This window comes from Pristis pectinata, chromosome 32 (assembly GCF_009764475.1).
Source record: "Pristis pectinata isolate sPriPec2 chromosome 32, sPriPec2.1.pri, whole genome shotgun sequence".
Classification (NCBI taxonomy): domain Eukaryota; kingdom Metazoa; phylum Chordata; class Chondrichthyes; order Rhinopristiformes; family Pristidae; genus Pristis; species Pristis pectinata.
The window spans coordinates 11,040,694-11,054,505 of NC_067436.1; the positions used below are offsets into that span (position 1 = coordinate 11,040,694).

General features: G+C 45.1%; 1 protein-coding gene across 1 annotated transcript in view; it reads right to left on the minus strand.

Moving 5' to 3' along the window:
* The window catches only part of LOC127585279 (lysyl oxidase homolog 1-like), a 77,307-nt gene extending 65,299 nt beyond the window's left edge, over positions 1–12,008 (minus strand). Inside the window, exon 1 of the mRNA XM_052042616.1 lies at positions 10,505–12,008. Coding sequence (XP_051898576.1) covers positions 10,505–11,648 — 1,144 coding nt within the window. The 5' untranslated portion in view covers positions 11,649–12,008. The remainder of the gene's footprint in view (positions 1–10,504) is intronic.
* Between the last annotated feature and the right edge of the window lie 1,804 nt (positions 12,009–13,812).

A 13,812-nucleotide genomic window follows, 5' to 3' on the forward strand; every position in this document is an offset into this window, starting at 1 on the left:
GAGTTAGTATTTCAGTTGATGACCCTCCGTAAAAACTGTCTGAACATCACAACTGTTCTCATAGAGTCTGAGACATACGGCACAGAAACAATTTGACCCATCGTGTCTATGACAGCCACCATGTACCTATCTATACTAATCCTATTTACCAGCACTTGTCTGTAGTCCACTATGGTATTGGTATTGGTTTATTATTGTCACTTGTACCGAGGTACAGTGAAAAACTTGTCTTGCATACCGATCGTACAGATCAATTCATTACACAGTGCATTGAGGTAGTACAGGTTAAAAACAATAACAGAATACAGAGTAAAGTGTCACAGCTACAGAGAAAGTGCAGTGCAGGTAGACAATAAGGTGCAAGGTCATAACAAGGTAGACTGTGAAGTCAAGAGTCCATCTCATTGTATAAGGGAACCATTCAATGGTCTTATCATAGAAGCTGTCCCTGAGCCTGGTGATATGTGCCCTCAGGCTCCTGCATCTTCTGCCTGATAGGAGAGGAGAGAAGAGAGAATGAGCCAGGTGGGTGGGGTCTTTGATGCCTTGGTGATTCAGGTTCTGATGAAGGGTTTTCAACTTGAAAAATTAACTCTCTCTTTCCACAGATTCTTCCTGACGTGCTGAGTATTTCCAGCACTTTCTATGTTTGTTTCAGATTTCCAGCACCTGCAGTTATCTTTTGCTCTTCACTCAAGTCAAGGTGCATGGCTAAAACATCAGTCAAACATGGATGGGAAAGGTTTTGAGGGATATGGGCCAAACACGGGCAGAAGAGACTAACTCAGGAAGACAATTTGGTCAGCATGGACGAGTTGGGCCGAAGGACATTTTCCGTGCTGTATAACTCCATGACTCGATAACACATGGCTTCTGATTCACCACTACACAGCCCAACTACACACTGTACTCTTTGTAACTGCGTGCATCCCCTCACTGCTACCAAGCTAATACAAACATAACCGGTACTCATTTGTTCCTCCTTTGGAATGTACATATTTTTTTAAAGAGATAAAGTCTGCAATGTTTCAAACAGAAGTCCCATTTACTTATATCAGGGTTTACCTTAAAATACAACATACCTTGTTCTAATAGATAAATTACTGCAGCTGCAAAAAATTAACAATTCCCAAAAGCAACAGCAGAACAGTAATACATTCTGTCATTTAACACTTCTAGGATAACAAAACTTGACAGGTGCCTTTTCAGAATCAGGAAGTGTGGAGGAATTTAAATCTCAGTAGGTCAGGCAGTGTCTGTGGAAAATGAAACTCCTTAAATGCTGCCTGACCTGCTGAGTGTTCCCAGCATTTTCTGTGTTTATTTCAGATTTCCAGCATCTGCATTTTTTCTATTTAGTTTCATAGTTATACAGCATGGAAACAGGCCCTTTGGCCCAACCCATCCATGCCAAACAAGATGCTCATCTAAACTAATCCCATTTATATTTTGTTACTTTTAGATTATTGTAAAAACCCACCTGGTTCACTCATGACAGGAAATCTGATATTCTTATAGCCTGTTTTTATGTGCCTCCAGATTACCACATGATGTTGACTTTGAAAAGGTCCGACAAGCCACTCAGTTCAAGGGCAATTAAGGATGGACAACATAATAAAGAATGCACACAGTCTTTTTTCCCAAATCCACACAGTCTTTTTCCCAGGGAAAGGGAACCAAAAACTATAGGGCATAGGTTTAACATGAGAGGGGAAAAGTGTAGCAGTTAGCGTGACACTATTACAGTGCCAGTGACCTGGGTTCAATTCCAGCCACTGTCTGTTTGTACGTTCTCCCCGTATCTGCATGGGTTTCCTCCGGGTGCTCCGGTTTCCTCCCACATTCCAAAGACGTACGGGTTAGGGAGTTCTGGGCCTGCTGTGTTGGCGCCAGAAGCGTGGCGACACTTGCGGGCTGCCCCCAAAACACTCCACACAAAAGATGCATTCCACTGTGTGTTTCGATGTACATGTGACCAATAAAGAAATCTTATCTATAAAAGGGACCTGAGAGGAAACTTCTTCACGCAAAGGGTGGTGCATATATTCAATGAGCTTCCAGAGAAAGTAGTTGAGGCAGGTATAATAAAAAGCATTAAAAGACAGGTACATGGATAGGAAAGGTTTAGAGGGATATGGCCAAATGCAGGCAAATGGGACTAGTTCAGGTGGGCACTTTGGTCAGCATGGACCAGTTGGGCTAAAGGGCCTGTTTCTCTGCTGTATTAGTCATTGACTCCATAAATAGTAGCAATGTCCATATGATGAAAATGAGTAAATATAAAAAACTTAAATGTTTTTAAGTAAATGTATTATTTTTTAATGTCCAAAAAATTCTTGCTTTTAATTATGTGAGTACTTTTAAATTGTTTTCAATTATCTTTGATTGTCAGAGAGATTTAAAAGGAGTTCAGAGGTCTTTGACATCCGCAGTTTTTTTGATTTTCATGATAGGCATTAAATTCTGACTGCTTTTGAAGGGCCACATTGAACCTGCTCATTTGTGAGCATCCTCAGTGATTATTGGCGGGCACAATACCACTGCTCCCCCATCCATCTCCCAGTCATGCTCTTGTTCAGGACAATTTACAAATGAAATCTGCCACGAGGGGGCATTAGGGCAAAGACTGTAGACACCACGGCCAAGAAAGCGCACCAGCACCTCTACTTCCTCAGAAGGCGGAAGAAATTTGGCATGCCCCCTTGACCCTCACCAATTTTTACCGATGTACCATAAAAAGCAGCTTATCCAGCTTGGTATGGCAACTGCTCTGCCTGAGACCGCAGGCAACTGCAGAGACTTGTGGACACAGCTCAGCACATCATGGAAAGCTGCCTCTCCTCCATGCCTCAGTAAAGCAGACAACATAATCAAAGAGCCCACCCACCCCGGACATTCTCTCTTCTCCCCCCCCATTGGGCAGAAGATACAAAAGTCTGAAAGCACATACCACCAGGCTCAAGGACGGCTGTTATAAGACTATTGAACAGTCCTCTAGTATGATAAGATAAACTCTTAAATTAACAATCTACCTCATTATGGCCTTGCACCTTATTGTCTGCCTGCACTGCACTTTCTCTGTAACACTTTATTCTGCATTCTGTTATTGTTTTCCCTTGTACTACCTCAATGTACTGATGTGATGAAATGTATGGATGGTTTGCGAAACAAAAGCTTTTCACTGTACTTGGTTCATATGACAACATTAAACCAATTTACCAGTTTAGTTTGGTCAAAAAGCAATCTCTTAAAGAAAGAAGTATAAGGAGAGATTTTAGGAAGGAACTCCAGAACTTAGAGCATAGCGCAGCTACTGGAGGAGCTGTCAAATTCGGAGATGTTAGAGAGGCCAGAATTACGAACAATCCCATTTGCACAAGGGGCAAGAAATTGCCACATCAAGTGATGTTCTGAATAAATGCCCCACCTCAACAACTCATGGGAACTCTCTGCACACTCCTTGTCCCTCCTAATTTAGTCAAATCTAGCGGGTTGCCTTATGAGAAGGGTAGGACAGGGTAGATTTAAGAAGAGTGAGAGGGGGCTGGGTTGAAATGTGTGAGGGGTGCTGACAAGAATGGATAAGGAGATGCTTCCTCCTGTGGGAGAATCTAGAACCAGGGGTGATGTTTAAAAATAAGGAGTGGACAATTTAAGACAGAGGTGGTGATGCAGTCTGTAGAGCTGCTCCCTTCTATCTCCAATGACCCAGGTTCAATCCTGACCTCTGGTGCTGTCTGTGTGGAGTTTGCACGTTCTCCTTGTGACTGTGCGAGTTTCCCTGGGTGCTCCTGTTTCCCCCTGCAGCCCAAAGACGAACAGCTTGGTAGGTTCATCGGCCCCTAGGTGAGTGGTAGAATCTCGGGGGGAGTTGATGGGGATGTGGGGAGAATAAAATGGGATTAGTGTAAATGGTGCTTGATGATCAGCGTGGACTTAGCAGGGCAAAGAGTCTATTTCTATGATGATTGGCTCTAGTCTATGACTCCATAACATAGCTGAAGCACATTTTTTTCTCATAGAGGATTGTGAGTCTTTGAAACTTTTCTTCAAAGGCTAGTCAGAACAGAGTATTTGAATATTTTTCAGGCAGAGGTAGATAGATTCATGGTAAGTAAGGAGAGGTTACTGGAGGTGGATGTGAATGAGGTTACAATCAGATCAGCCATTAAATGCCCTACACCTCAAGAGGGCAAGTAGCCTCCTCCTCATCCTAATGTGTGGGGTTCCGGTAGGTTCTTTAACATGATTGTTGTTGTTGTTGTAGGCTTCAATGAACGAGAGAGAAGTTTAAAGGAGAATCAACTCACTGAAAGACGCCCTTTGATCTGCCCGAAACTTGTTGGTCTCCCAGCACTGTGCGATGTCCGTAGGGGAATGCTGCTGACTGGCACATTCCAGGCTGCGGGAGTACGTGCTGAGGGACGCACTGAAGCTGGGCGCAGCCAACGCAAGGACTCGGTGGGGAAGGACTACAGTTTAGGGTTCTTCTGCCACTGGAGAGGGAGCGGCAGAGTCAGGCGAGAAAGCCCCTTAAATATTGTAAATATGGGATTGGAGTAGCACCCCAGGGAGCCACACGAGTGGCGTCCATGCTGCGTTTTTTTTTAAATATATAAAAAGGTAATACTAATGATCGATCCATACACGAATGTAAAGGTTTGCACTGTTTTGCAGTTATATATAGTTTGTTTTTTGTGATGAATAAAGTTTATTTTGGAATAATAAAAAAATGTTTACATGATGTTCAATGCACAAATGAAAGTTTTGTAGGCATATGAGACAGAAGGGGAGTTTGTGTGTCTATGTGTGAGAGAGTGAAAGAGAGAAAAGAGGAGAAAGAGAGAGAGAAAGAGGTGGGGGGAAGCTATATTCCTACTATAACCTGTTGATGGAGCTGGCACGGCTTACTCACTCTGCACATGCTTTGTCCAGCAGAAATTGCCTTCAGCCAACAACAGTCTCCGTTCTGGTTCAAAACACACTCCTAGAGAGACTTTTGCCTTCAAGTTAAGGCTCAGATGAAGACACTAAATATAAATTCCAGTGATAAATGTGGTCATGTTTCTGTGAAATACATATTTTCTTGAAGTATTTTAGTTTGAACCTTTTATTGATAGTCAGGCTTTGAACAAAAATGGCAATTATATTTCTTTTTAAATGGAATAATTTAATTAGTTCATCTACAAACTGTGACAGTAGAAGTTGACATAGGAAAATTAAATTTGAAGTGTAGCTATAAGGCTGGAATGCAACTCCTAGTCAGTGGCACTAGATGTGTTGTATATTAGTGACAGTGCCTTGTACTCAGCCGTCAAAATTTATTCCATCAAGTGCAAAGAAATGAAATCCAGTATAATGACACAAAAATGACCTGATCTCAGTTACATCATATGGAGAATATAACACTTCAGATATCACAGTTCAAAGTTCCAAAATATATCTTAAAATATTGATGCTGAGTTCTTTCTTTCATCTGGACTTAGAGATTCAAGAGCACTGCCAATCTGCTAATGTCCCTCACCAAGAGTAATTAAGCCACATAGTTTACCTACCAACATAAATCAGACTTGATAACCTTGCAGGTAATAGGCCAGAGTAACTGGGGGCTTTAAATATTTAGCTTGACTGTTATGTATTCCATTTTACCATGAAATGTATCCCATGTGCTGCCTTAATTACAATATCAGCTTAGACTGCCACTTCAGAGTAAAGGATTGCCAATTTAAGGTGGAGAGGAGTAGGAATTTCTTCTTTCAGAGGGTTGTGAACTGTTGAAATTCTCGAACACACAGTGTGGAGGCGAAGCCACTGAACATATTCAAGGCTGGTACAGATACTTGGTCTATTGGGAGGTTTCTGGGAATCGAACAGGAAAGTGCAGCTGAGGGAAGATCTGATCAGCCATGATCCAATGGAATTGAGTAGTTGGACAAATGGTCTGCTCTTGCTGCTATATTTTTTTGCCTAATGAACTTGCGGGACCTCCTGGTGTAACTGAGAGGCTCCTGATGCAAAATGGCTTTTATCCCACTCGGAAATCATCGAATCATGGAGTCATAGAGCAAGGAAACAGGCCCTTCAGCCCATCGATCCAAAAGTACATCTTAAATAAAATGATGCCGTATTCTTTTTTTTTCCTGGACGTGGAGACTGAAGAGCACTGCCAATCTGTTGATGTTCCTCACTAAAAGTTAGTGGCCACAGAGTCTATCTACCAATACAAACCACATCCCAACAGGTACAGGCCAGGTTATTTGGATTTGTGATGATTTGAGATTTAGCCAATTGCAAACAGCAAATGGCCTACACTTCCTTCCATTGCTTATATTTTAATGTTATGTTGCATAGATCTGTCAATATACACCCTCAAACACAAAATAGTCATTTGAGTAATGTCTCCCACATGGTTTCTCCTGAACTGCCTTCTTTCAGTTATCTGCATTAAACTGCATGCCTGCCACACCTTCTTACTTCACAGATTGTTTATCCTTACCCTGATGTCTGTTTTTCACCTTCTTGCTAGCTAGCATATTGCAGTTTTGTATCATCGGCAAACTCCTCATTACCAAGTTGAGGGCATTTACATTGAACAGGAAAAGCAATAATCCAAATGCCATCTCTAGTGAGAAAAGCATCCAGAACTCTTAACAGCTTCAGCCTTTGAACACTCAAGTATATTGCAACACTGTAGAATTGCAATGTTATCACTGAGTGAATTCCTGCAGTAAGTAATAAATAATATTTAATGGGCAACTGGGGACCTTAAAAACAATTTATCTCTGAAATAAAACACGTGAGAAAGTCTGAGAATTTTCACTCGTCACTGAGAAACTAGGTCTGAATGAATGACTTCTGCTGGACTGAAGATTTGCATGCTTGCCTCTTGAGTGTTGAGTCAGAAGGTTGTTGAGTCAGAAGGTTGGTGGTTCAAGCCTGACTCCAGAAGCAAGCACAAAGTCCAGTTTGTGGATCCAAGCCTGACTCAGTGTTGAGTTCAAGTCCAAAGAGGTACTAAAAGAAAAAGAATGTTGAACTCCCGGGCTGTTTCTTTACAAATAAATGCATTTAAATTAGAGGGGGATCTGATTACGTGTTGGGTTTGGGTCAAGTATCAGTTATGCTCTAGGGCTGGGATCACGTTCAGTCTGGCCACGGTTGGGCCAGGTTTCAATGTTACGGCCGACCGGATCTCCAAAGCAGTATGGAGGGGCTCTAATGGCTGAGATATTAAATTGAGGCCCCATCACACCCTCTAAGAGTGGTGATAAAAGATTCCAATGCACTATTTGGATGAAGAACAATTGTGTTCTCCAATAATTTTTCCTCAATCAACATCACTAAATCACATTTCTTCCGGTCATGATCTCATTTTGGACCGTGGGATCATGGCTGCTAAATTTCCTGCAGTATAATGTGATTATACTTCAGAAACACAGCTTTTAGTGTAGCGGCAGTTCTTTAGTTGATATGGGAAATTGGAACTAGGAGTCACAGTCTCAGGATAAGCAGTCAAGAACTGAACTCAAGATGAAGAACTCTTGGAGGGTTATGAATCTTTAGAATTCAGCACCCCAAAAGGTTCTGGATGCTGTGTCAGAAAACAGTCTCTAGGCTAAGATTTTCAGAGTATGGGGGAGTTAAGGGTGATGGTGTTAGACCAGGACAAAGATCAAAACAGCCATGATCTTACTGAATGGCAGAGAAAGCTGCAGGACCATATGACTAACTCCTGCTCCTATTAAGTTTTTGAAGTGTTTATAGATATCTTGAAGTCTTAAGGAAAGACTTGAAATTATCTAGCATTTTTACAAGTTAACAGTGCTGTGAATGCAATGTATTGCATTTACCAACATGTACACAAACACCAAATTCTGACTAATTAGAAAAAGAAATGGTTTGGAAATACTGGCATTGACAATTGTAATGAGAGTCTAGGGAACCTATAGAAGGCAGTTTAATTGTTCGATTCTCACCTGCTGAGATATGTCTATCCAATAAACTTTGAAAAATAAATGCAACTAGTTAAAAAACTTTTATCTTTACTTCCAAGTCAAATGCTGGAGGAAATGTATGCCCTTGGCATCTGCATTGGCAATAATATAATTTTAAAAAATGAAATTCAATTGTAGTGGCCACTTGATTACCAGAACTACGGGAGCAGACAAGAGACTGGGCTTGCTGCTATGAAGAGAAGGGAAACAAAGGACTGCAGATGCTGGAATCTAGATAAAAAACACGATGATGCTGAAAGAACTCAGCAGGCCAGGCAGCATCCACGGAGAAAAGCAGGCGGTCAACGTTTCAGGTCAGGACCCTTCTTTCAGGACTGAAGATAGGAAAAGGGGAAGCCCAATATATAGGAAGGAAAAGCAGAGCAGTGATGGGTGGACAAAAGAGGGGAGGCGGGGTGGGCACAGGGTGGTGATAGGTAGACGCAGGTAAGAGATAGTGATAGGCAGGTGCGGGTATGAATGCCTCACCCACTGACACCCCAAGGCCTTTTCAACATCTGCAAGACTGAAGTCAGGAGCGTGATTGAATATTCTTCACTTATTAGAATGAGCTCAGCGCCAACAACTTTTGAGAAGCTCATCACCATCCAGGATGAAGAAGCCTACATGACTGGCACCCCTTCCACTACCTTAAACTTTCATTTGCTCCACTACCGTCTCACAGTAAATGCAGTGTGTACCACCTACAAAACACACTGTGGTTACTCGTCTTTGGCTACTCTGATAGCATCTCCCAAACCTGCAACCTCTCCCAGCAAGAAGGATAGGTGCAGGGGAACACTACCACCTGCAGGTTCCCCTCCAAGTCACACACCAAACTGACTTGGAACTGCATCACTGTTCCTTTGTCATCACTGGATCTAATTCCTGAAACAACACGGTGGGAGCAGCTTCACCAAAACAACTGCAAATGGCTCAAGAATGAGGCTCACCACCATCATCTACTCAGGAACAACTTGGGATGCGCAATAAATGCTGACCCCGCTAGTAGCGTCCAGATCCCAAAAATGAATAACAAAAGACTTGAACTTATATAGAGCAAAACACAAAGAAGCTGGAGGAATTCAGCGGGTCATGCAGCATCTATGGAGGGAAATATAGGTACGTCACCAAAGACTCTTGCAAATTTCTACAAATGTACGGTGGAGAGCATTCTGACTGGCTGCATCACCTCCTGGTATGAAGGCTCCAATGCGCAGGCTCAAAAGAGGCTGCAGGGGGTTGTCGACTCAGCTAACTCCATCACGGACACAACCCTCCACGCCACAGAGGACACCTTCAAGAGGCGGTGCCTCAAGAAGGCGGCATCCATCATTAAGGACGCTCACCACCCGGGACATGCCCTCTTCACGTTACTATCATCAGGGAGGAGGTACAGGAGCCTGAAGACCCACACTCAACATTTCAGGAGCAGCTTCTTCCCCTCCGCCATCAGATTTCTGAACGGTCCATGAACACAACCTCATTATTCCTCTTTTGCACTATTTATATATTTTTGTAACTTATAGTAATTTTTACATCTTGCACTGTACTGCTGCCGCAAAATAACAAACTTCACGACATGTGTCAGTGATAATAAACCTGATTCCAATTCTGATTCTGAAATGGACAGTCGACATTTCGGATCGAGACCCTTCATCAGGACTGGCTTGAATGTATACAGCGCCTTTCAAAAACACTCCATCAAGAATTGAAGTGCAGTTGTTATTGTGAGTGTTAGGCACATAGTCCTCAAAATCTCCCACAAATAAAATTGATAGTGACTAAATTTTTTTTAGTAATGGTGACTGAGAAATAAACAATTGGCCTCAGGACCAGGGAGAACTTCCCTGCCCTTCTTCAAAATAGTGCCCACAGGATGTTGAACATCCAACTGAAAGAGCAGGCAGCACTTAGGCCCGGAAAGTCAGCGGCTATCAGAGTATAGCCTGCCCACCTTACCGCACTGTCAGCCTGAGTTTGGGTGTTGATGCGTCTGAAAAGGGGTCTCAACTTTGTGGTTTCAGCAACTTTGTGGTGCTGCAGACCAAGCCAGAAATGAATTAAATAAGGGCGGTGTTTTAATCCTCATTCCCGATGCAGGGTCTCGACCCGAAACACTTGACATCAATCTTTTCCCTCCACAGATGCTGCCTGACTTGCTGAGTTCTTCCAGCGTTCTGGTCGTTGTTCCAGATTCCAGCATCTGTGGTCTCTTTTGTCTTGTTTTAATCCTCACCCGCTGACAATTTCTGAAGGATAACTAAGCGATGAGCAGTAAATGTTGTTATGCTAGTGGGGACTCCATCCAGAAAGGAAGGAATAAAACAAAATGCTTAACTTTGAAAAACCAATGTTTTATAAACCTGATTCTCTCACTAACATCTGGGCCACACCAACCAGGAACACAACCATCCCATGAATTTCAATCGCCCTTGAAGAAAACAATAATTTCACCATAGGTTTGACAAAAAATAAATCCTTCTTTCAGCTTATCTTTAAAACTATACCTCTGCCAGCGAGATCCGGTCTGTAGACACTTCCCAAGGCCATCCGGGGCCCAGGGACCTGGCGACCCTGTTCCATCCCGCCACTGGGAAGCCCTCTCGGAAACGGATACTGCTCCAAGTTTGGATCGACGGTGCGGGAGGAGGGATACTGATCTACCGGGACGTTACGGTTGACCTGTGGGTAGAAACCAGAGCGTGGACCGTCAGGGGCCACCCTTGCCCCCGAGTAGCCAGTGTCAGGGGACGAGGCCGGTTGGAACGTGGAACTCCTGGATGCACTGGAGGGCAAGAGGGATGAAGGGTCTTCTCCTCCTGGGACCTCCTGCCCCCTGCTCTCATCGTACAAGCTGTGCATGTACCGCCTGTCAAGTCCATCAAGGGCAAAAGGTTGCTGGGGCACGCTGTATCTCTCCTGCACTGGGTTCCGTCCCTGAGGTCTGTAGGGGTAAATATTTTGTCCATACTCTTCATATCTGGTCCTGGGCTGGTAGGGATAACCTCCGCCTCCATCCAAAGGCACTCTGCGATAGGGAGGGCTTTCATCCAGGGTGTCAAACCCCCTTGGCGAACCATACTCATAGCTGGGGTCGTAAGAGTTGGGGTAGGAGGGCTGCGCCACTGGGAAGCGTGGGTAAGGCGCCTGGGCGAAGGTGGACTCGGAGTAGGGCGGCTGGCGTTGCCTGTGCCTGCCGGCTTGCCTCGGGGAGTGCTGCACGTACCTGTGGGTGTTGGTGGGGTCGCCGAAGGCCCCCTGCCTCCAGTTATCAGGGACCTGCCCGAAGCCAAACGGGTGCCTGGTTTGCCCCCTCACCGTCTCCGAGCCGGGTCTGACAGACTGGGAGGGAGCCTGGCGTCGTCCCGTCCCCCCAGGTCGGAGCTGCCGGCCGGGGCTCCTCGGGGAACCTCCCAGCCATACCCGAGGGGGGCTCTGGGGTGCCAGCTGCCCGGCCGGCACGTACTCGGAGCCGGTGTTGAGGAGGCTGTAGACCCTCCCGTTGTTCTCCCACTGAATCATCTGCCTCCAGCGCTCGTTCGGCCCATCTTCCCTGCCCTGGGCTCGGACCCCGGGGGAGGGCAGTGAAATTAACCAGGAAACTGACCATCCCAGCACGGCAGGCAACAGCCACCCCTTGGCTCCTGGCATCCTGCACGTTGCAACTACTTCTGGAGGTGCGCTGCAAAGCGAGAAGAAACAAGTCGAGAGAGAGAGAAAAAACTTTCTTCCCGCATGAAGGTCTCAGATTCCCCGGCAGCGTTGCAACGCCACTGTGCAGAGTTCCAACATCTTGGGGAAGGGTATTCCAGATCCCAGCCAACTCTGCAGATACCAGGTCCCCAACCAATCTTGCGCCTCAATGCACCACTTCTTTTTTTGTTCCCCTTTCTCGTTCACCCCGTTCCAGAATCCAGCTGCTCACAACCAACTCGTCCACTGTACACTTTCCCACACAAGGGGATGCCGTGGGATCCCTGCGCCCGACGGATTTCCCCTCCACAGAGAAACACAAACATCTGCCAAGACCGCCTTTTGAACTGCTGCGGGGTTTAAATTTTACTGATAGGTTAAATATTCCTTCCTCCGTATTCAAATTGCTTCTGGAGGTGGGGAAATGTTCTTCTTTAATTCTCAGCAATTACAATCCCCCCCCCCCCCCCAACCTCCCTGAACCCCACCCAGAAACTATCTAATTCTTCACACAGTACTGGATTTAAATTCCTACACCAGAGACAATTCCCAGCTTGGTGTCCGGTAACGGCTGACTTTTCAATAATATAAAATGTTCACTAGTAAGTCGGATGGAATTCAGAAGAAACTTCTGTTGTTTGCAATTCTGGTCGCCCCATTAGGAGATTTGGAAAGGGTGCAGAAGAGGTTCACCAGGATGCTGCCGGGATTAGAGGGTTTGAGCTAAGATATCTTTATTAGTTACATGTACATCAAAACACACAGTGAAATGCATCTTTTGCGTAGAGTGTTCTGGGAGCAGCCCACAAGTGTCGCCACGCTTCCGGCGCCAACGTAGCATGCCCACAACTTCCTAACCCGTACGTCTTTGGAATGTGGGAGGAAACCGGAGCACCCAGAGGAAACCCACACAGACACGGGGAGAACGTACAAGCTCCTTACAGACAGTGGCCGGAATTGAACCCGGGTCGCTGGGCTATAAGGAGAAGTTGGACAAACGTGTTGTTTTCTCTGGAGCGGTGGAGGCTGAGGGGAGACCTAATAGAAGTTTATAAAATTATGAGAAACATAGATAGGGTGGACAGTCAGAATCTTTCTCCCAGGGTAGAAATGTCAAATACCACAAGACATGCATTTAAGGTGAGAGGGGGGAAGTTTAAAGGAGATGCACAGGGTAAGTTTTCTTTTCACAGAGAGTGGTAGGTGCCTGGAACAGGCTGCTAGGGGTGGTGTTGGAAGCAGATACGACAGAAGCATTAGATGGTCACATGAATATGCCGGGAATGGAGGGATATGGATCATGTGCAGGCAGAAGGGATTTAGTTTAATTTGGCATCATGTTCGGCACAGACATTGTGGGCCGAAGGGCCTGTTCCTGTGCTGTACTGTTCTATGCTTTATGTTTACCTAAAGAGCAGTGAGAATGTGGAACTCGTTCTGACAGGTGAATAGTATAGATGTAGTTAGAGTCATTGTCATAGTCATACAGCAGGGAAACAGGCCCTTCAGCACACATTGTCATAGTCATACAGCAGGGAAACAGGCCCTTCAGCACACATTGTCATAGTCATACAGCAGGGAAACAGGCCCTTCAGCACACATTGTCATAGTCATACAGCAGGGAAACAGGCCCTTCAGCACACATTGTCATAGTCATACAGCAGGGAAACAGGCCCTTCAGCACACATTGTCATAGTCATACAGCAGGGAAACAGGCCCTTCAGCACACATTGTCATAGTCATACAGCAGGGAAACAGGCCCTTCAGCACACATTGTCATAGTCATACAGCAGGGAAACAGGCCCTTCAGCACACCAGCCATCAAACACCCATTTACACTAATCCTACATTAATCACAGTTTTTATTCTCCCCACATTGTCATCAACTCCCCCCCCCCCAAAATTTTACCACTCACCTACACATTGGGGGCAATTTACAGTGACCAATTAACCGACCGACCCACACGTCTTTGGGATGTGGGAGGAAGGAAACTCACACAGTCACCTGGAAAACGTGCAAACTCCACACAGAGAGCACCGGAGGTCAGGAGTGAACCTGGAGCTGTGAGGCAGCGGCTTCACTAGCCATGCCACTGTACTGCCTGAGGGGAGGCTTGGCATG